We start from the raw sequence: 23,210 nt of genomic DNA, 5'->3' as shown, positions 1-23,210 counted from the left end.
CAATTTGTACACTAATGAGTCCATCCACCAGACTTGATTTAGATGAAAAAGGAAAAGATGTTTATCAAAAGCTCTATAGAGGTATGATCGGATCATTACTCTACTTAATAGCAAGCAAACTAAATATTCAGTTTAGTGTGTGTTTGTGTGCTAGATTTCAATCACAGCCTAAAGAATCACACTTAACTGCTGTTAAGAGAATTTTTAGATATCTCTTAGAAACACAAACCTTAGGAATATGGTACTCTAGAGAATCATTATTTAATCTTGTAGGCTATTCGGATGCAAACTTTGCAGGAAGCAAAATCGATAGAAAGAGCACTAATGGAACATGCCAATTTTTAGGAAGTATGCTAGTATCTTGGTCAAGTAAGAAACAAAATTCTGTATCACTCTCTACAGCTGAAGTAGAGTATTTTTCCTTAGGTAGTTATTGTGCTCAGATTTTGTGGATCAAACAACAACTAAGAGATTTTGGAATAACAGTGCATAATGTACCAATTTTCTGTGATAACAAAAGTGCAATCAATATATCTAAAAATCTTGTGCAGCATTTTAGGACTAAGCACATTGAGATTAGGCACCACTTTGTTGAGACCATGTAGTGAAAGGTGATATTGAAATTGGATTTGTGAATACTTTGCATCAATTAGCTGACATCTATACCAAACCTTTAAATGAAGATAGATTTTGTGAGATTAAAAGAAATTTAGGGATGATTAATATGTAGGAGATTTAAAGAAAAATCCTGAAATTTTCACAAAAAACAGTAGGCACTTAGTCGACTAAGAGAAGCCTTAGTTAACTAAGAGCATTCTGTCTCATTAAATAATAAGACTCAGTTAAGTAAAGGCAAGAGGAATAAAATAATGAAAAGAAACTGCCTACCGGGAAATAAAATAGAGAAGGAAAATCGCCCAAACTAAAAATTAAAATTATGAGGCAATTTTTGAATTTTGAAGGGGAAGTTACCAATTGTACTTAAAGAGGGGGAGTCAAACAGTTTTTTTTTTTTGGAATTAAACTACTCTCAACCTATTTTCTTTACATTCTCTCTCTGCTGAAACTAACGCCTAAAACTGAAACCCTCACCTCTCAACCTTTCGAAACCCTGAGTCCAAAGTCATCCAAACCAAATGATGAAATCAGGAAAATCTCAAGAACTTCTGGAGAAGAAGAAAGGCAAACGGCCAATGGAAGAAAGTTTACAAGATGAAATATTGAAGAAAAAGAAGAGGATTGAGTCGGGACCCGTAAGCAAAAAAGTCTGGAAAATCGAAAAGCCACAATTCTGAAAAGAAAAAAGAAAAGAACAGATCACACAAGAAAGGTACTAATTCATCTTCTAAATTCAAAAATAAAGTACATGAAGAGAGATTTAGGAAAATAGAGAATACACCGATCACTTGTGGAAAATACATTGAATAGGAAAGCTTTAATGAAACACCTGAAATCCTGACAAGTTTATCAGATTATTTTAAAGAGTTAAAATTGAAGCAGTTCAGCACATTTAAAAACCAATCATACAATGCTAGTTTAGTCAAAGAATTCTATTCGAGTATAGTTGTTGACAAGGATGAACTAGAAGATCTTGATGATTATTCTGATGAGGGTCTGAATGTGTTTTTGAATGGGAAAGAATTCACTGTCACTGTTGCAGATTTAGGAGAACTTCTTAAAATATAGTGTAATGAAGGAGAATTTGAATTGCTTGTGAATTACAACTCCTCATCCCTGTGGGAAGTTATCATAGGGAAGAGAGAAAAGTACTCCTCTAAGAGTAATGTTAGGCTTATTACAAGTCTTCAAATAAGGATTCTGCATTACTTTGTTGCCGCTAATCTTCATGGTAGAACTGGAAGCTTAAGCTACATTAGCCTCCAAGATTTATGGCTAATGGAACATGCATTTAGTGGTATTGCACCTAATCTAGGAAGTTTTATGATTGAAAGAATGAGGGGAGCATGCAGACTAGAGAAGATAAACTTGCCTTATGGAAATATCATCACTTCTCTAGTGCAGAAGAAAGGAATTTGGAGTTCTAGATTTGAGGCAGACAAGGTCAAAACCAGAGACCAAGCCATTTATCTAGGAAGCTTGCCTAAAATGGGGTATAAACTTGATGGAGAAAGATACATTAAAACCCCCAAGGCTAGTCTAAGAAAAGAATCTTCCTTACCTACTCAACCAGAGGTAGCACCATCTCAATTCTCGAATGAAGTGATCTTCAACCTGTTTATGAGAATTGATGGAAAGCTCACAGACCAAGGGGCAAGAATTCAGAAAATTGAAGAAAGGTTAACAGAAATGGAAAGCAAAATGAAAGGAAAAGAAAAAATGCCATCTGAACCTGCTGCTGCAGATACTTCTGCAACACCAAGCATTGCACTAGCAGAACAAGGTGCTGAGGATTCAACTTTCTAGGTAGAAAGGTCAGCTTTTCATACTACAAGCCTTGTTCTTCAGGCTAAAGGTTCAACTTACAAGACTGCAGGTCCTGTCCTTCAAATTGAGGATCCTCAACCAAAAGTTAGTCAACTTGAAAAATTCCCCTCACTTGAACCACAAAACAAGGATGAATCTAATCAAGGTATCGAGGTGCTTGGATCACTTAATGAAAATCCTCCCTCTGAACCCTAACCTCAACCATCTCCCCCACATTCTGGAGAGGTTTCAATCATGGGACTTTTCCATCAAATGGTTCAAGAATAGCAAGTTGAGAAAGGGGTAGCTAAGGCAAACACTTAGCAAGCAACATCTGCATTAGCTCCTACTGCAAAAGAGAAACTTCGAAATGGAAAAGCAAAAACCACTACTGCTCCCCAAGTCAAGTCCAAACCACCTAACAAGGGCAAGAAAACAATGGCAACTAAAACAAAGTTCATCAAAAGAAGGAAATCATCCAAATTGGTTGAAAAAGCCAGGCTAGCAACTGTTTTTTCTCCTCAAAATCTTGTAGAAGTCTCTGACAAGTCCTCACCTGAACCCTCTCCTTAGAAAACACCACCTCAACTAAAGCCTTCTTCTGAACCCCTCAATGTCAAATACTACACTAATGATGAATCCTCTCCCTCATCCTCCTCAGAAGATGATTAGAAGTTAATGATGACAAAAAGAGGGAAAAGTATGGCAAGGATCTTAGGGGAGAAATTATGGAAAGATTAGGGGAGATAGAAAGTAAAAACTATCTAGGGGCAATTTTGGAACACCATCTAGGGGCAGTTTTGGAACATTAACTATTAATTTTTGGTTATCTGCTATTTGTGCCCTGTTGAAAATTGAACACTTGAATTTAACCTTGTCGTTTATGCTTTTGTGTGTAAAATGGGATGTTAATATGTTTATGTTATTTGGTTGTTGATAATTGAATATCAAATGATGTCGTACTGTCTATGGTATTTTGACTACTACTGATAAAATTCGATGCTGTACTGATATTGAGATGGTATACTGATGATTGATTTTTATTATGACATTGTGAATGAATTGTATTCGTGAATAAATATGGATCTAAGTATAGTATATCTGTTGAATTATGAATGGCATAGACAAAATTTGATAACAATATATTGTTGACAGACACTACTGAAATTTTGATGATAATCTGTCAACATTCACCTGCTGTAAATCACTTTTTATTTCTACATATATATATATATATATATATATAGTTATTCTGAATGTATGATGTCATTTTCTATATGACATGAATAAAATTTGCTAGAATGAACAATCAAAATATGCACACACATAGAGGGAGAAATCCTCATATTTGTGCAAAACTGAAAAAGAATAAAAGGACACTGTGCTAATAATCAAGGAATGTTTTGTCATCATAAAAAAGGGGGGGATTGTTGGCTCCATTAGTTTTTGATGATAATAAAACATTCCCATTTCATTTGTATCTAATATTTATATTTGAGTGTGCAGGACAAAATTGTATGCAAATAAATAAACAATCATTAAAAATGCACATATCAAAAAGCATAGAAATAAGGAAGTCACAATTGATCAACAAGACAGAAGTCCCTTAGTCAGTTAATGAAGAGTTAGTTAGCTAAGATTTAAATCAAAGGTTGACGGGCTGAAGAGTATTAAGAAATAGAACCAACTTAGTCGACCAAGGAATGAATTAGTTGCCTAAGTGCACACTGCCAGAACTGCCATAAACTGAGAATAGAAGACAGAGATAATTTAGTCGACTAAGATATCGGTTAGTCGACTAAGAGCATTCTGCTTGCAATTTTGAAGTCTGCACTAAAAGACAGATTAACGGCTAGAACCAACTCCCAACTGTTTCCAATAGCCAGAAAACTATCAAACTGCCATCAAAGTTGTTTCTCCAAGTATAAAAGAAGGTTCCAACGGATAGAAATAGAAAAGAGAAGGCTTCCAAGCAAAAAGAGCTCAAAAACTAGTAAAAATCACTCTGCACTTTACTGCACTCAACGTCCATCTTTGTAGTTGTGTTTTGCACTTCAACTTGTACCGCTTAGATCAACTTTGTGACCATAGGTACACTTCTATTTCATTTCTCTTGATATTCTTAGAGTGAAAGGGTCACTCTAAGGGGTTCAATCAAGCTAGGATTGCTTGTTTAGATAAAGGTTCTAACTTAGCCTTGAAAAGTTAGGTGTTGGGTTATAGTTGAGCTTGGAAAAAACTATTGTGAAAGGTTTTGGCTGAGTCTGGTAAAAGCCATTGTAAAAGCTTGTGAATTTCACCGGTTTATAGTGGATTAGTTTGGAAAATCCTTGGTTGGATAATCAAGGTAGTGGATGTAGGTTTTGGACCAAACCACTCTAAATTCCTGCACATTGTCTACTCTGTTTTTATTTTCATTGCTTTTCAAATTAGTTCCTCATCTTGCCAAGAGCCAAAAAGTGCTATTCACCCCCCCCTCTAGCACATTTATTTAGAACCAACAACTATGTTTTTCAAATTTCTCAATTAGGGTTTCCATAGTTAAGTATAATCTTCCTTTCATCAATCCACTTCCCAAGAGCGTGTCTTTTTCAAATCGAGCTTTCTATAGTCAATATGGCTCTTTAAAATTGACTTCTTTTAGCCTTTGACTTATTAGGGTCAACTATACTTCCTTTATAGTTGACTATGGCTATTCTCAACTTGATTTTCTTGATCTTTCTAGAACAAGGTGACTATGCTTCCTCTGTAGTCGACTATGGCTATTTTAAACTTGATTTTCTTGATCTTTTTGAAACAAGATCGACTATGCTTCCTCTATAGTCAACTAGGGCTTTATGATTTTCAAGTTTTGCACTTTTTCAACCTTCAGATCGACTTAAGCTTCATTAGGATGCACTTTTGGCTTGTGTCCTAAAGTTCCCTTAACTTTTTAGTGTTTCTCTCTAGCTACTTTCTCATTTCCTTGTACCTATGTTCAAATAAACATTTCAGGCATATTTGCTCTTAATTTCTTAGCTAAAAATGCATTGTTTGAAAGCTTGTAAGATGTTTTCTAAGGATGCATGACTTTTCAAACAATTTTGTAACCTTAAGGGACTAAAAATGTAATTGAGACAATTTCAAATACTTGACATTAAGTTCAAGAAGACATGATTTTCGTTATCAAAACATGATGTTTTTCAAATCTAACAAATACCTAGGTAAATTTTTCTCACATAGCATGGTTCTAGTCATCTCTTTTAGAGTCTAATTTTTTCTTTTCACTATTCCATTTTGTTGTGGAGTCTTATGGGCTGAAAAATAATGGCTATATCCATTTTCATCACAAAGTTGCTCAAAACCTCGGTTTTCAAATTCTTTTCAACAGTCACTCCTAACATTTGTTATTTTGTACCCTTTCTCATTTTCAACTCTTTTGGAAAAAGAAGCAAAGATTTTTAAAGCTTCATCCTTGTGAGCAAGAAAGTAAACCCAAGAAAACCTAGTATAATCATTCACAATTACTAAACAATAATTCTTTTCTCCTAAATTAGAGGGCCTAATTGGTCCAAAAAGATCTATGTGTAGTAATTGTAAGGCTCTAATAGTAGCTACATCCTTTTTGGATTTAAATGAGCTTTTCCTATGTTTGCCTTTAGCACAAGCATCACAAAGTTTGTCATTTTTAAAGTTTAGCTTATGGAGGCCTATTACAAGATCTAGAGATAATAAGTTTGAAATTGTGTTCATGCTATCATGTCCTAGTTTTCTATGTCATAACCAACTATCCTCGTTCTTTTTAGCCATGAAATCTACATTGTTAAAAGATAAATCATCCAAGAAAACAATATATGTATTACCTTGTCTATGACCAATAAAGAAAGTTTCGTTAGTTTTAATATCAACAAAATGACAAGGCAATGATTCAAATATGACTCTAAGACTCTTGTAACAAAGTTGACTAACACTCAACAAGTTATGATTAAGACCATTTACAAATAAAATATTTTCAATTTGAGAGAAGGAATTTTTACCAATAGTACCAATACCTTTAATGTGACCTTTTGAGTTATCTCCAAAGGTCACATTTCTTCCTTTCTTTGGTCTTAATTCCTTTAAAGACTCCTTGGTACTAGTCATGTGTCTAGAGCATCCACTATCAAGATACCACTTTCCTTTTTTTTGTGCTTTTGATTCCAAGCAAGTGAGCTCCTCCTTCGAAGACAAAATTAAAAAATTTTGACTTTGGTACCCAAATTTTCTGTGTTCCATAAGAGTTAGTGTCTTTGATTCTTTCTGGAACCCACTCTAATCTTACCACCTTATCATGTGGAGGTTTAGTTCCTTTTAAACCCATACAGTTTTGATTCTCTTACCTTTATAAGTGGTAGTTCTCAAAGGACAAGAACAAATAGAATGTCTTACTTTATGACAATAAATACATCTAGTGAATGAGTCAAGCTTTTCATTTTCTTTAACAAAGAAATTTTTAAAATGAATTTCCTTGTGAGTACCATCATAGCTTAATCCTTCTTTGTCAAAGAATGCTCTTTGTGTTTCTAGCATGTCATTCAATTTTTGTTGACTTATGTTAAATTTTGAAAATGTGATATGCAAATTCTCATTTTTCTTTTTCAACTCATTTCTCTCAACTTTCAAGTCCTTGACTATGCTTCCTACTTTAATTTTTGTCTTGACTAAGAATTCATTTTCTACCTTAAGCTTGGATATAATGTTCTTGTATTTTAATGTCTTTTCTTCAAACTCAAATACTAAGTCATCATTTGCATGTTTTAGTTCATCAAATGAATATGAGTCTTGATCTAAAGTACATGAACTAAAATCATAGGATGTAAAGCATACCTTGGTGTCTTCAAGTGCCATGAAGCAAAGGTTGGCAGTTTCATCTTCTTCATCTTGAAAGTCATCACTATCACTCCAAGTGGCAACCATGGCTTTCTTCTTGAAGTTCTTTGAGGCATTCTTGTTTAGGCACTCATACTTGGTGTCTCCTGATTTTTTACACTCATAGCATATCAAGTGATTGTTGCTATATTCTCCTTTTTGGCATATCTCTTCTAGAGGGTCCTTTACCTTTATCATTCCTCTTCATGAATTTACTAAACCTCTTGGCTAGCATGGCTATGTCCTCATCCTCTTGACTCTCATATCTTATGTTTCTCTCATCTTCTTTAATTGTGGAGTTTAAAGCTATTCTTTCTTTTTAATATCCTCTTTCTTTTCATCATCTAAAGCACTTTCACATTTTAGGGATATCTCATAGGTAAGTAAGGATCTTATAAGCTCTTCTAGTTTAAAATCATTTAGGTTTCTTACTTCCTCTATCGTTGTCACTTTTGGTCTCCATGACTTGGGAAGATTATAAAGTACCTTCTTAACTAATTAGGCATTTGGGAAGTCTTTTCTTAAAACCTTCAAACCTTTAACTATGTTGGTGAATCTCTCATACATTTGGTTTATAGTCTCACCTTCTTTCATCCAAAATAGCTCATAGTCACGTGTGAGAAATCCTATTTTAGATTCCTTAACTTGGTTTGTTTTCTCATAGATAGTTTCTAAGGTATCCCAAATTTTTTTTATGGTTTCACATATGGATACTTTACTGAACTCACCAGCATTAAGAGAACAAAAAAGGGTATTGAAAGCCTTATAATTTGTTTGTATCAACTTCTTTTCTTTGTCATGCCACTCTTTCCTAGTTTTAATAGTAGTTTTCCATTTACTTCCTTAATAGGGACATAAGGACCATCTAAAATAACATTTTAACCTCAAGGCCTACTGATTGAATGAACATCTCTATTCTTTTCTTCCAACAAGGGTAATTCGTACTTGAGAAGTATAGAGGTCTTTAAGTTAAGTGTCCTTTACCAAGAATAGTTAAGGTGGAATCCATCTTGATGTGTTGAGCTTTGCTTTTAGATCACTCAAGGTTGTTAGACTAAAAAAAAATAAGCCCTAGCTTTAATACAAATTATTAGTGCAATAAGCTCAATATGAGTAATTCCAACAGGGAGTGAATTGGAATATTTTGAAAATTCTAGCTAATTTTAGAAAATTAAAGCTTTTCTTGAATGAAAAACCTTCTTTAAACGTGATCAAGATGATGGGAAATTTTAAATTTTTTTATATAAAATGAAATGAATGGCAAACACAAGTAACTTAGAAGGAATTAAAAAGCAGAAACAACACAAGAATTTTATAGAGGCTTAGCCTCCTTGCTTGCATCCTTTCCCTTAGCTTCACTAAGGAATTTTAGAATCCACTATAGAAATAAAATTCAATACAATGCCTTTTATGGATCAAGCATAATCTTAACAGTAGTCTTTTCAAGGATGAGATAGTCACATCCCACTTCTTGGAGGGATCGTGACCGACGTATGAACCAGACGGGTATAACTCGTTAAGCCCAAGCAAGCCTTTTTATGTTCATTCATCATAACTCAGCCCATTAACCATAATCATCTTACATAAAGCATACAATATCAAACTCATGCATGCATCTTTAGGCAACTATACACAATTACGAAACTTCTCAACATAAACTATCCAAGAGCATTCATTCATAATAAATTTAAAGTTAACAACTCATACATCATGTTATAGTCATATCTTAATATCCTCAAGTGTCCATATAGACTTTTGAACCACATTTGTACATTCATCCATAACATTCATAAGTATATGTCAAGCATTGGCTACATTATTATAAACATGTTCAATATCTATCAACATAAACATAAACATAAAACTGACTCGTCAGTGGAACATGACCCGACTCTCTAGGCATCAAGCGGGCTGCTAGACACTTACCAAAGGAAGATGAACAGATCACACCTCCATGATTGGGGAGCTGAATGCTATCACTTATCTGTAAATAAAAATATTTGGGAAAAATAACGTGTGAGTCACAAATCTTCCATGAGTGAATACAAGAAAGGGATAAGCCAAAGGAAAGACCTTTGCACAAATTACATCATTAAGATAAATATGAATTTGAGATAAACATACTTAATTTCAAATTTCTCATAAAATAAAGTTGTCATAAACGAAGCCCATTTTCATAGTGAAAACGACATTCACAAACATATAATTCAATAGATAAGCAAAATATTTACGAAAAACCCTGTAGGGAAAAAAATAAAGTTGTACCTTACTTGTGATATCGGATCCTCTTAAGAGAAACAATACTTAATCATATAACCCAAGCTAAGGGTGCTTTACTCCAATCTTTTCATAAATCATATGAGCTGCACATGTACTCAAGATTCACCAAGAGAAACCAATCATAACATTTAGTGATCAATGTCGAACCCACATAACTCAAGTAATCATGTTTCAATTCATATAACTTAGTGATCAATAATCAATTCATAAAAATTAAGTGGCCATTCTTTCTTTATAATCCTTAAACTCAATTAATGCATTTGGATTTATTCTATCTATTAACCCATCCTGTCTATCGTATAGCTTAAAGTTTAATTTACAACTTAATCAAACATCACAAACACAAGACAAATTCATAAAAGGCATCACAATAACAAAAGTAATATGCAATAATCATGAGTGCAAGTTGCCTACTAAGTTCTAGCCCACGTATGGGCATCCCACGTCTAGGATTATGAGTGGCACATTGGCCTCACTCATATGGAGCATCGCCACCATATAGTGGAATTTTTCCTCACCATGTGTGGGGCTCGCTCTACTTTTATCTCTATGCATTGGCACCACATGTGGAATGTTACCTCACATTGTGAGGAACACTATCATCATCATACTAAGTGCAATTCACCATGTCTGGAATATTACTTCACACCCTGTGGAGCACTATTATCATCGTACTAATGACATGGTTATGTGGTATTTGCACCCTCCACATCAATGTTGGTGCCACATGGATATAAAATAACAAGTGTTATTTTGACTAATGACAATTAGTCAACTATCAATCATAATGACCTATTTGATCGAAAATAAAAATACAAAAGCTTGATTGAATGTAATAAAAGAAGAAAAGCTTATTTGAATTTTCTTGAATAGGTCAAGAATTTTTTTAAAACATTATGCCATAAAACTACTACTTGAATGGCCAAATAATGAGTTTTAGAAAGTGTTATCCATTATGTACATTAAGCTCTCCTCAATATTATTACTCATTATGTGCATTAAAATATATTCTTGAGTAATTGTTTCTTCTTGCTCTATATATATAGAGTTATGACAATTCATTTTGGGAGAACAAGATTTAGAAAGCAAGTGTAGACACATTGTCACTCTTAGCTCTCTCTCTCTCTCTCTCTACGTACTCTTTCTCAAATTCTCTTATACTAAGCTGTTTTTTGCCATATTCTCAACCTTATACTGTCATTTGCTTATTCTCTTTCACTTGTCATAACATTCGATATTTCAAAAACTATTCCAATCTTCCTCTCCATTACCTCCAACACATCTTTTTATTTATTTACAACATTTTCTCTCTCCCTATCACAAGAACCCCTCTACAAAGTTAAACAGAAGGATTAGGGATTCTATCCAAGATGGATGAATAGATACCTAAGTCTAGGAAAAAAGGAGATTCTAAGTAACACATGCAATTCCAACCCATGAAGTGCCATGATTTCTGTTGCCAAAGATTCAACTTTGAGCATATCTCAAAGGATTTTTATTGAGGAAGCTCTAAGGTTTAAAGGAATATTCACCGGGTAAACTGAAATGTCTTTAACCAAGCTAAAATTGGAAGGAGAATTGAGGACTAGAGATATCAGTAAAAAAAGCTGATACCAGAAGATGTCCACTTTTAGGTGTGTATTGCAACAATGATTCCAAGGAAGGTGTGGAAGTGTTATACGGAATAGCAAATTACTCCCAAAGATTAAATTTTGTTATTAGTGATCCGAATGCCTGCAATTGATAAAAAGAAAACGGACCCATTTATCATATGCTAGATGAAACCAATGACGAATTTACTTTATTTCTTGCCCCTTCACTGTTAGAATAAGGTTTGCTCGATATTATTAGCTCAGGTGTAGATGGCAATCTATGGGGGGGATATATATTAGATTTTTTATTCGAAATTAAAATTAAATAAGATATAAATAAGAAGTAATAATATAAGAAATATATGTGAAATTTAAGTTTACTTGAATTTAAATGAAAGAGGAGAAAAACATCAAAATCAAATATTCATAGAGATTCGCACTTTCTCAAGTTACCTATGTCATCTCTCAACTTCTTTTTGTCAAAAAATTCAATACACGATATTAACAAACTTATAAATACTTGATTTTTACAAGTAGATTTATATTTAACTCATGATAGCAAATTATTCGGATTAAATTTTATGATAATTTATTTTTCACTTGTATTATTATGAGTTTATATTTTATGCAATGACAAGTTATAATTTTTATATACTACTCGTTTACCAAATCATGTCACATCATTATAAAAATAAATTTAAAATTTTTAAAATTTTAAAATTAAATATTAATTTTTTTAATAATTAATTATTCTTTTTTTATTGCAGCAATGTGCTCAATTTTGTTGGATATCTTCTAGGACCTATGACACTGAAGTTTTTTCACCGATAATGTATAGAATCAATATTCTAACAATGCATTAAATATAAACCCAATAATTATTTACTTAAAAACTTACTTATTTGAATGAAAACCTGATTCAAAGATTTGAGACAAAAAGTTGGAAGACTTTCTAGGAAATAATTTTTATTTATGATTTTAGTTTCCAAAATAAATATATGCAATGAAAAATGCATCCACTTTCTTTATGGTTGGAGAGAAAATGATGCACATGTGGATCATATTAATAAAAATTCCCAATTTCAAAAAAAAAAAGCTCATTCTTACAGCTAATTTTTTTTTATAATTGAGAGAAAAGAAATTTGAACTGAGAATCATATATTAACCAATGAATCAAATATTCGGGTGCAAAACATTAAATTTTTTTATAGAAAGAAGATTCGAGCAAAAGGAATATGCACTAATCAATAAGCCAAATAAATTGAAATTTATTATTTATCCTCTGACAATTTGTTTTTTTTTTTTATATGATCATTTAACATGAACATTTTGTGAACAGGTTCTTTATTTTACATAAACAAAATATACTATCCTGCAGATTACAGGAAAATGAAACCAGAAGGAAGCAGAACCTGCACCATACTTCGACCATAGTACATTCAGCAGCTACATCTTTGACCAGAAACGGCTCAAGGTAGCTTCAATCGATCCATGTGGTTCATCCGTCGGTAAATAAACATCATCATTGAACTGCATTAATCATCGGTATCATCATAAAATGTCACTAAGAAAGGTTAACTTTATCCCGTGTTTATATATTAGATAGCAACTCAACAATTCATCACCATCATCTCCGTATAAGTTTCACTAAAAAGAACCAAAGGGACATTCTGCTTCTGCTTCCCCTACTTTCCATTGAAATCACTCTCTAAATAAGACTCCAACTGGCATTAGAAGCACTAGAAACAATAACATTCATGGAAAAGGATAAATTTCTGAAGAATATACCAACAGAGTTGAGAGTCCAAAAGTTAAAGAAAGAAGAACACTGATTAATGAAGCATCAGCAAGAGGACAACAGGCAGTAGAGCAGGTGACTGGACAAGGGCTATAAACATGGCAGAAATCTTCAGCACCATTTTCACTTTTTAGCTGAAAACTCAAAAAAAAATTTTATCTGCTTGACAGTCAAATGTCATTAACTACTACTTTTATACTGTAGGAAGACCTCTTCAAATCCAATGTGTTAACTTTTAACATCCAATCCTCTTATTCTATATTAAGTTCTCCCCCTCCTCCCCCTCCCTTAAAATGACCAATGACCAGTTGCATTCCAGTAACTACATTCTGGCAGTTATGTAATGGCAAAGAGTCATACCTTTACAATGACACCGATATCCTTGCTTGATATATTAACGGGTAAGAAATGGATATTTGGCATTTTTAATTGAACCGATGATATGTCCATGAACCTTAAAATCATTAAAACCAAGATGAATATCAATTCTCAAAACTGCACCACGTAAAAACGAAAACTGTGAAGCTGAGTGTCTAAAACTAAAGAGTTCTAACATCATGTGTATGCATGCACTGGTGCACATCTGACCATTCATGCACATGAGTACACAAGTGTGTGCGAGCTCATAAAGAAAGAGAGCAAGAGAGAGATAACCTGCTAAGTACAGCCTTTGCCATATGAAAAAGAGTGCTTTGAACAGATGCACTATATACCCCCCCGTCAGGAGGACCAAAGAAAGTATCAGCCAAAACTTTTTTCACATTCAGGTAACATTCATTGAAGTAAAGTGGCTTTTGAGGGATGCTAGAGACAGATTCATATGAATACCTGCATCCACAAACCACATATATTTTGGTGAAACAATTAAGCACCCTCTAAACTCAATAGGGAGCAAAAAAACTGTGTTAAGAATCAAGTCAGCATCTCAGTGTATTATATTGGCATCAAACTCATATGAAATACACCTGAAGCATGATAAATCAATCTTCAAGAAAAGGCTTTTACACTATTGCATATTGTTAACAAATTACCCGGATGCCTTCTTTTAACTTAGTATCAAACTTAACAAATAGAAAAAGAAATTATACCTCCAAGATGCGGTAACCTCCGTTGCCAGCATCCTTTCACGCGTTTCAGGCAGAGCTGTGTATTTGTCCCTAATGAACCCTTCAAATCCTGACTGTTCATAGGACAAACTCCAAAAATCAGCACAGAAATCAAAAAGATGTTAGCTTAAAAGATAGAAACAGAAGAGTATTATTGAACTAAGTACTAAATATTAACCCTAACAAGTACCAAATTTGTTGAAAATTTAACAAGATGCATCAAATGAAACCAGAACTTCAAATTAGACAGTGCCTTAAAACCCATCAATATGTTATAAAAAGCCAGCAATAATGAATGCTTCAAAAGGTGCATAAGTGTAGAACATTTAAAAGCCAAACTAGGTGCATATGCAAAGCACTAGAGGATGCAGGGGGTAGGTATTGATACCCGTTTAGGAATTTGATCAGCATTAGAGGACAAATGGCGTATATAGAACCTTGAAATGCAACATCTGATAAATTAGAAATCCTGTTAGGATTACAACAGACTTTTTGTCACTTGTAATTTCTTAGCCCAAGAAACTGCTCCCTCACTTGTGCACTGTTAGCACTAACCATCATTAAGGTTACATGGTCTAGTACCATGAGTAAAAGGAGGAACTAGATACGAAGATACAGAATATTATCATTAATCTACCATGAGTTAAAACACTACTTAGGAGATATTATATGCATCAAATTAGCAACACAACTACTGAAGAGGTGCTTTATGATAAGATGGGCACATCATCCATACCTAGCTCCTCCAATTCTTAAATAGAATTGCGTTCAAGAAATGGTAACATGGAAGACACATAATGGCCTTTGGCTAATTATATAGTTATTACATAATGACCTTCATATGTTACTTCATAAGGCCGGAAACAAGAAAAATATCTTGCAAAAATAACACAGCCTATAATCGAACATCAAATTTCTTCCTTGTCTTTCTCTCGTGAGGAGCTTGTTTTAAGAATGGATTTTTAAAAGCCTATTTCTTGTTGACAAGATATTATATTTGCCAATTATTTGAATAATGTAATAATCAACATTTTATTCAGAAGATTTCATTAAGATCCAATAAATTTTATTAACATGAGAAAACAAACTCGTTATGGGGGACAGATAAGGAAGACAACAAGAGCAGCAGTTCATGTTTCCTAATTCGGTTGCAATCAACACAGTAAAGGAGAACCTTTTATTGTTTTAGGGCACATTTGCAGAATGCTTTTGAGTAGAAAGTTCAAGCAGTTGCTTCCTAAAGGTTAAAAAATTGAGATCCAGGAAAGTAAATTCACAATGCAATCTAAAAGATCCATCTGACATAAAAAAATTCTCTCAGAATGACTACCATAATCTCAGTGAAATTTATTCCCATAAAGGAAGCTTGTAAGCAGATGTTAGTGCTAACTACTGAATGTAATGGATATGGTTCAAATTCAGTGCTGTGATCATTTCATTTGTGCTACCATAGAACTGCATTTCAAAGTTATGTCCTGATTATAGATGGATAATGCAACTTCTACGTAACATTGGAGTGCAAACAGTAAGCAGATTGTATAGCAAAAACAGACAGCTAAAAGGGACAGTATAGAAATTGCAAGAATTACATATCCAACGGAGTTAAAAGAACATGTTATAAACATAATTACTTTTAAGAAAAGACATTTTTCTTTTGTGTTCATGCGAAAAGAAATTTAAAACATATGAGCCGATTGCATTATCTGAAATACAAAAAGACCAACAAATTTACCTTGGTTGTCTTCAGTAAAGACAGGCCTTCAATACCAGAAGTTAGCTGTAAAATGCCGGATTTCTGTACAATTGCCTCTGCTGTATGCTTCTCGGATCCAAGTTTAAAGCCTTCAATAAACGAGATAACAAATATTTGACAAAAGTTGCAACCACATTCATTATTAGCCAAATCAAAGTACTCAAGAAAGATGTACATTATAATCAATAAAAAGAAATAAGTCTTTGTCAATCTTGGTTGCACAGAGACAACCCTATTAATAATTACTTGACCACCACATGCTTCTCTCAATTCTACTGAATGATGACCACAATAACAGTGAAATGTTACATTTAAGGTGTAAAAGGGGATCCTCTTTATAAAAGTTCTACTTGGGTTTATGATGGTAACACTTTTTTCTGGAAAGGCTAACAAATAAGGTTTGCAGACCTGATGACACATTAGGTGGGGCTTCAATTTCTGTACGTCAGGAAATGGAAATATACTAACTTCACAATTTTCTCATTTCTCACACATGCACTTGCAAATATCCTGACATTTTGAGCAATGCCTGGTGAGTTGGCCATGGTTTCTTACGCATGTGTAATTTTCAGGGTAAGGATCATTCCCATCACTCAAATAATGGCGTGGCTATTACTTTCATCCTTTGCCGAAAAAAAATTGAGACATGGCTACTTACAAACATCTTATTCTCTTCCTCCAACTTTGTTCCCATTCTCCTCTTCCAGTTTCTCACATTTGCCTTTATTGAATAATGGTGTCACCATGCAAGGTGCTCTGGCAATCACCACGAGATTATCTTTCATTGGTGAAGTCAAACATAACCAGTCCAATATCTCCACCATCCGATCATCTTAATCAATGGCATCTGGCCCAGATGTCACTCCCTGGTTCTTCTAATAACTTCATGGCCTACCTATCATCCCACTCTCCCAACAGGTTCCATGTTTTTGTTGATATCATGTACATATATTTCGACTATACTTAAGAACAAGTTATCCAATTTTGGTTTAAATAAAGATGCTAAACTGCAAATAGCAAACTTTAAATTGAGTACTTCAGGAACTCCAAATACTCATCTTTAAAAAGGCCCAATAATCAGAAGAACAGAAGCCAGAGGTTTCTGACAAAACCTAACCTAAAGGGGGGAGAGAGAGAGAGAGAGAGAGAGAGATATGGGGGGGAAACAAAAGGAGAGGATTCTTGCTTCATCAACAATCAAGTTATGGTAAAAGTAATGGGATCTCCATTACTTTTGAGGAAAGGAAAGGATATTCGCTCTATCGAAAAACAAAAGGAGAGGATTCTTGCCCAAAATTTCCACATAACAGTTTCTGTGCAAATTGGTTATGTGCATCACATATTGGTTAAAGGTTTGGTTGAGAGCATCCATGCTCACCCAAATGAAAAACCCTTGCCTTAAAGTTCAAGGTAAATGGAACATTATGAGCAAAGTATAGTGCAAGACAACTTCAGTATTGTATTTCAATCTTTGTATTCCCATCCTAAGAAATATAAAAAACTGAAGAAACTGTCAAGAACAAGAAATAAGAGAAAACCATTCAAAGAATCAACAGGAAATGCGTATCAAATTTAATGAAAGCTTTAAATTTATAAGGCTAAGCTTGCAAGAGCATACATGTGCAGAAGTCACAGATAAAAATAATGAAAAAAGAAAAGAAACAGAGGAAAAAGAAAATTACTTAAGTATTTGCCTACTTGTCACTCATATCGAAGTTCTATAAATTTTACTGGACAAAGATGACATCTTATCTGATTATAAAAGCCAATAATTTGCCAAATAAAACCAAATATTCATCTTTTAACAAAAAATAAAACTTTCATTTTGTGAGGGTTCAATGGCAACAACCAGAAAACCAGAAAAGAGAATGGAAAGGAGAGAAGCAGCTATCCTTAGAGAGAATGAATAATTTGTTTCCGCTTCCTACTAAGATAATGCAGGAACTGCACCCAAGCATTTGGCCCATTGCTTGGTGCATGATCCTTTGCCTAAAGAGTAGAGTTCGAATTCCCCCTCCCCCAATTATAAAAAAAAAATTGATGATGCCGGAACTCTTGAAAAAGCCTCTTAATAGTTAATACAACATCATAAAAAAATCATGTCTCATACTCACTCACATAATCTATCTCTTAACCCTAATTTTTTAGTCAGAGAGAACTACAATTTACAAGTACAATGACAAGGACAGAGGCAATTTCTTCTCCTCCTTTTTCTATGAATGATTTACTTGTCCTCTGCCCCTTTCCAGAGACGAACTTAAGCAACATTCAAGCAAAAGACATCTCGCATTTTAAAGAAATATGTAAAATCAAAAGAAAAAGTTTCAACCATGCTTTTTTTTTTTTGTTTATTGTTTGGGATGGGGCTTGTAGGAAGAAAGAATTATTGATGATAGTTAATCCTGCAAGAAAATCATCAGATATCAAGCGGAACTATTGCAAGCTCACCCTAAAAGATTGGGAAGACTAACCATGTTCGTGTGCTTGACCATTAACAGATACTCGTTCCCATGGCTTTTCCACTACCTTTACTATTGCAGTAAAAACCTACAAAAAAAGAGATACCAAATGTCTGCATCAGCAAAACGACAAGCATTTTACATAATATTTAATGTGTTACACCAAAATGACTCAAGTGTTAAATATAGAGCCTATATGCTTCAAAACTAAGGTCATAAAATGAATCAAGAAATTTGTCAACAAGTCAAGCAAGGGTTATTAAGATGCTCATTAATGTTAATTCACTTATTAGATAATGCCAGCTCAAGATCATATTCAATCTTATATGCTCAATAAATACCAAAAATTGTAAAATAGGTGTATTTTACTTTCACGAGAAACTTACTCAAAATCAAGTTTATTGATGGAAAAGAAGTCATCAAGTGACCTTTAAAGATACATAAATTTCTAGAAGTATGCATGAACAGAGATAGAAAGAGTGGCATGAAGAAGCCGATTTAGTTAAATGTTCAGCTGAAGTTTTATAAGGCAAATCAAGAAATAATTAGATGATGCTTGAAAAGAATGAAAATTTGGTTTGCTCATTGATAGGCATCTCCAACATATTTTAAGAGAATGAACAAAAGTATATTCCTCCTGGAAAAGCTCATCATACCATGACTAAAAGCAAATGAATAAAGCATAGACTGTATTTTAAAAGTACTTGATAAACACAGCAAAGCTTTTTATTTTATTTATTTATTTTGTTACAAAACATAATAAATTTCAAGAAGTAAGTCTCCTAAGCTTGTAGAGGTAAGAATTTTTATTTCAACAAGCTCAAATAGAAGACTTAATAAAAACCTCATAATGCTCCTCCTCTATTTCTTATATCATTTTAAACTCTTCAGAGTTCAGATTAAAATTCTAGGCCGCTATGAATTTAATATGTCAGGTAAGCAATGTAAATAGCACCATTAACAATTTCTCAGAAGATGTCAGCTGTCTCTAGTCTTGATTACTTTGACTAATGAAAAAACTCTCCAACTGACTTTTTTCTCAAAATTTTGGCAATGAAACCTTAAACTTTTTTCTGTAATGAAACCCAAACAAGAATACACAGATCAATCTAGAATTTGATTTGTTTGTTTTTCATTTTCTATATATTTTGATTTAATGTTGACATGAATAGTTTCTTTGTGATGTGTGAATCATTATTGTTTGTTTTCTCAGGTCAAGGTTAATAAATGAATGAAGGAAGGTCTCGCTAGAAAAGAAGCTTATGTCCCAACTCGAATATATTTGCCCAAAACATTGTTGAGTTATATATTGTAAGACAGAAATATTATAGTTGTATTTTAATCCCTTCATACATGAATGTTGAGTTCATAGCTTCATGTTTCACTTTACCCACTCATATTCACCTATGGTTTCCTTCTTTGTGATAACACTAAGTAGACAGTACTTCACTCAAAACTCAAAATTGGGATGTCAGTTATTTAATCCTAGACCTCAAGTTGCCCCAAGCCACCAAAATGAATGAGGTATCAACTCAGGAATGCATCTGTAAGAGAAACACTACATTTTGTTTTCTTCGTGATACTGAAAACGAAAAGTACATTATCCTCGTACTAAGAAAGAGAAGGAATCATCCGTCTCCCTACCATTATCTCAAAAGTTATTGAAGGAAATTTGAGCCTTTTTCTTCATCAGATTGAAATAAATTCTTAAATATCAAGAAACTACCTGTGGATAAAATGATGTGAAGTGCTTGCCAAGTAGAATCGCAAACTCCTCTGCAGAAAGCTGCTCAGAACATTCCTTTGCTTTGACATAAACCTATATTGTAATTTTAACATTTACTTTCAGATGACATGGCAACAATGCTGTTGATACGAGAGAGAATTTCTCAATCAACATGACTGTAAAAATGATGAATACTTAATTAAGAAATTATGGTTTGAAGATTAATTTTTATATTGAGATACACTCCTACAATTCTTTTGTCTTCTCATTATCTATTCCACAGTCGAACCAATTGCGTAAACGAATACTTTTCCATATCATCCTATTAACTTTATAGATCTCTTTCAGTAGCATAATACAATTCGAAAAGTGCCAAATATCATTTATTTTTAGGATAAGTGATGCATATATTGTTGTTCAAAGAGTTGGATTCAAATTCTTTCTTTAAAAAAAAAAAAGTTAATTTTCTTTTAATACATAAAATAAAGTACACGTGGAGTGAAGATTTAAGCCTTGTACTTTAATTCTCTTTATAACAGTAACAACCTTTAGATCAAACCTGAGTTATTAACTTGGAAAAGAAATTGTAAAGTGCCTAAGCACGCATCAAAACTACCATGAATTCAAGAGATAGATGAATCCTCATTGAATATTTCTGACATTCATGTTGGCCCCCAGATTTTCTCAAATTTATATTCTTTTCCCCGAAACTTTGAAACATTTCCGATCCATTATGTAGTACGAGATTTATAGCAGTCAGAAATTCATAAATGACGCTACCAAATTGAAGTTCCAACCTCTACCCTAGAACAAGCCGAACCAACCAACCAACCCCTAACCTCAGAATAGGAAAAAGGGAAAACATGTTTAATATTAAAAGATTCTCACAGTGTTTTTCATGGTGTCAGTGGCGACGATGTCAGAGTTGTCGTCACGGACGTAGGCGCCTGTACAATTGGAAAGCAAGCTAATGTTGACATTCCATTCCACCATGGAATGTCGCCTTCCATCTTTGCTCCTCCAAACTCTGCCTACTCTGACCCTTGCCTTCCCATGTCTTTGCTCGAAATTGAATCCATCCATCTCCTTCGCCATTGCTCCTCTTCCTCTTGCGGATATCCGAAATTTCCAACTCGGAAAGGCTTTAAATAGGTGTGGAGGCAGAGAATGGCAGGATCCACTCAATTTTTATAAGGGAAAACTTGCACGTATTTCTTTTTATCTCCCCCATCACCTGCCCCCACTCTCCCTCACATCTGGAATCTTACAAATCTCATCATTTTTTTTTCCATTTTATAATATTATATCCTCAAAGGGAAGACAGCATTTGTTTTTTCTTTTATTCTATTGGCTGGATGTGCTTTTACTAGATCCCTTGCCTAAATAACTTGATTCCTTCCACTGTAAATTCAGACTTTTCAAACTTGTTTCATTCATAGGAGAATTGAATTGACGAGGAGCGTGAAGTTCACCTACCATAACCGTGACTGGGCAAAGGCAGCATTAAATGTTTAGCTCGCGGGGACGACGACAAGCATGATGACGTGTTTGTTTCCTAAGAAAACTTTTCGTTGACTGCACCCTGCCCACAGTATCCGGTTTTTGACGGTTTTTGATTCACTGTGGGTAATGGGTTGGAACAATTATATATACTATTTTTTTTAACACATATGCACTGTTGACATTCCACTTTACAGAGTATTTTCTCTTTCTTTTTTTTCAATTAAATATGCTTTTTTCTTTTTTTAAAAAAGAATTGAAATTAATTTTATAGTTCAATATACCCAATCTCCGTGTTGGAACTCTCAATTCTCGCCTTACTAACAGCAATGATCTCTTCAAAGTAATCTCCTCTTTATACTATGGCTATAATTTACTCTCAATCTCGTTTCTTTAGTGCTCTTTGTTCATCAAATTCTACTAATTCTTAGATCTGTTAATTTCTAATGTTTACACTGCTATCTATGCTTTTTATTCATCAAATTCTACTGATTCTTAGATCTGTTAATTTTTTATGTTTACATTGAAACATTGAAATTAAAAATTTGTTGCTTTTGCATTCTTACTTTGATTTATGCAATATTAGCTTATATCTTTAGATCAGAAAGATGTCATGAGGAGGGGACAATTGAGAGCTACGGGTGTTGACACATAGTGTTGTAATTGTTATTTGATTGAGACTTGTATTGGGACTAGGTTTTGTCTATTTTTCTACTGTTTTTGGTCATTTCTTTTAATTATTCTTATTCTCTTTGATTTCTTCACTACTTTATTTATAGCCTTTGCAACTTCCTCTCTTTTCTTTAGTAATGGTTGTTAATATGTGGTGTTGTGTTGTTAAAGAGCAATGGGTGCTTAGACGTGGTACTTTGATAGTGACTTTAACTTAGAGTTATATTGAGATTAGGTTTTGCCTGATTTTTCTGTACTTTTCTATCTTTTTGGTTCAGTATTCTTTTTCTCTTTGATTCCTCCACCTTCTTTGTTTATAGCTTGTGCAATTTTCTCTATTTTCTTTCTTTCTTCTTTCTATTATTTTCCTCAAGTTCTCTCTCTTTTTTTTTCTTAAGATTTATTTGTTATTTGCTTTTTATTTTTTTCATTTCTTTTGTTTTACTTTGTGGGTGTTTACTTTTTTTTTTCCCATGGATAGTGCTTTTTTCCCAATCCTAGGTTTGTTTTTTATCTTGCATTTTTTTTCAATGATTGGTTTTTCTTTATCTGATGCTAGGTTTGTTTTGTTCTCCAAGTACAAAACAATTCCCAAGATTCGTATTGTGAAGTGTAAGGCTAAGAGTTGAGATTTTCCATTTCCCATTCTCATTTTCTTTACCATTAGATATTAGTTACTGTGCCCAAGTGCCTTATGTTTGGGTTTTGGTTGATTTAAGTTTCCATTCATGTAAAAATCTTTTTTTTTTTAGTATTTAATGTTGAATGGATGTGAAGTTTTGAAACTTTTTTAGTTTTTTTGCATGTATGCATGCAAATCCTATTTGTTTGGGTGTATAGATAAAGCTAGCTAAATGCATTTTCATAATTAAGAATTTGATTGCTCATCTCCTATATCCTAGATTTTCCATTATTCATAATGCCAATTTGTTAGTGGTCCAACATCATGCACCATATATCCCACACATTATAGGCTTATATGTCAACTCCCAAAAAAAAAAATTGCATTATCA

General features: G+C 33.5%; 1 protein-coding gene across 1 annotated transcript; it reads right to left on the bottom strand.

The window, feature by feature from the left end:
- Positions 12,420-21,314, bottom strand: LOC18586835 (uricase-2 isozyme 2). The gene is made up of 8 exons (XM_018129484.1): positions 20,914-21,314; positions 20,026-20,118; positions 18,312-18,387; positions 15,820-15,929; positions 14,070-14,161; positions 13,636-13,809; positions 13,342-13,435; positions 12,420-12,713 (listed from the first exon to the last, which is right to left on the bottom strand). Exons 1-8 carry the CDS (start codon positions 21,118-21,120, stop codon positions 12,630-12,632), a joined length of 930 nt encoding a protein of 309 aa, XP_017984973.1. The 5' UTR covers positions 21,121-21,314; the 3' UTR covers positions 12,420-12,629.

Source organism: Theobroma cacao, chromosome 10 (assembly GCF_000208745.1).
Source record: "Theobroma cacao cultivar B97-61/B2 chromosome 10, Criollo_cocoa_genome_V2, whole genome shotgun sequence".
Lineage (NCBI taxonomy): Eukaryota > Viridiplantae > Streptophyta > Magnoliopsida > Malvales > Malvaceae > Theobroma > Theobroma cacao.
This window is presented reverse-complemented; position numbering and strand designations above follow the sequence as displayed.

Bases quoted from the DNA above. Each gene is read 5' to 3' on its own strand.
- LOC18586835 (XM_018129484.1), bottom strand. From the start codon at position 21,120: ATGGCGAAGGAGATGGATGGATTCAATTTCGAGCAAAGACATGGGAAG. The intron at 13,810-14,069 runs GTATAATTTCTT...TTGTGGATGCAG, and splicing joins GAGGTTACCGCATCTTGGAG to GTATTCATATGAATCTGTCT. The intron at 12,714-13,341 runs GTATGACTCTTT...TGATTAATGCAG, and splicing joins ATATCGGTGTCATTGTAAAG to TTCAATGATGATGTTTATTT.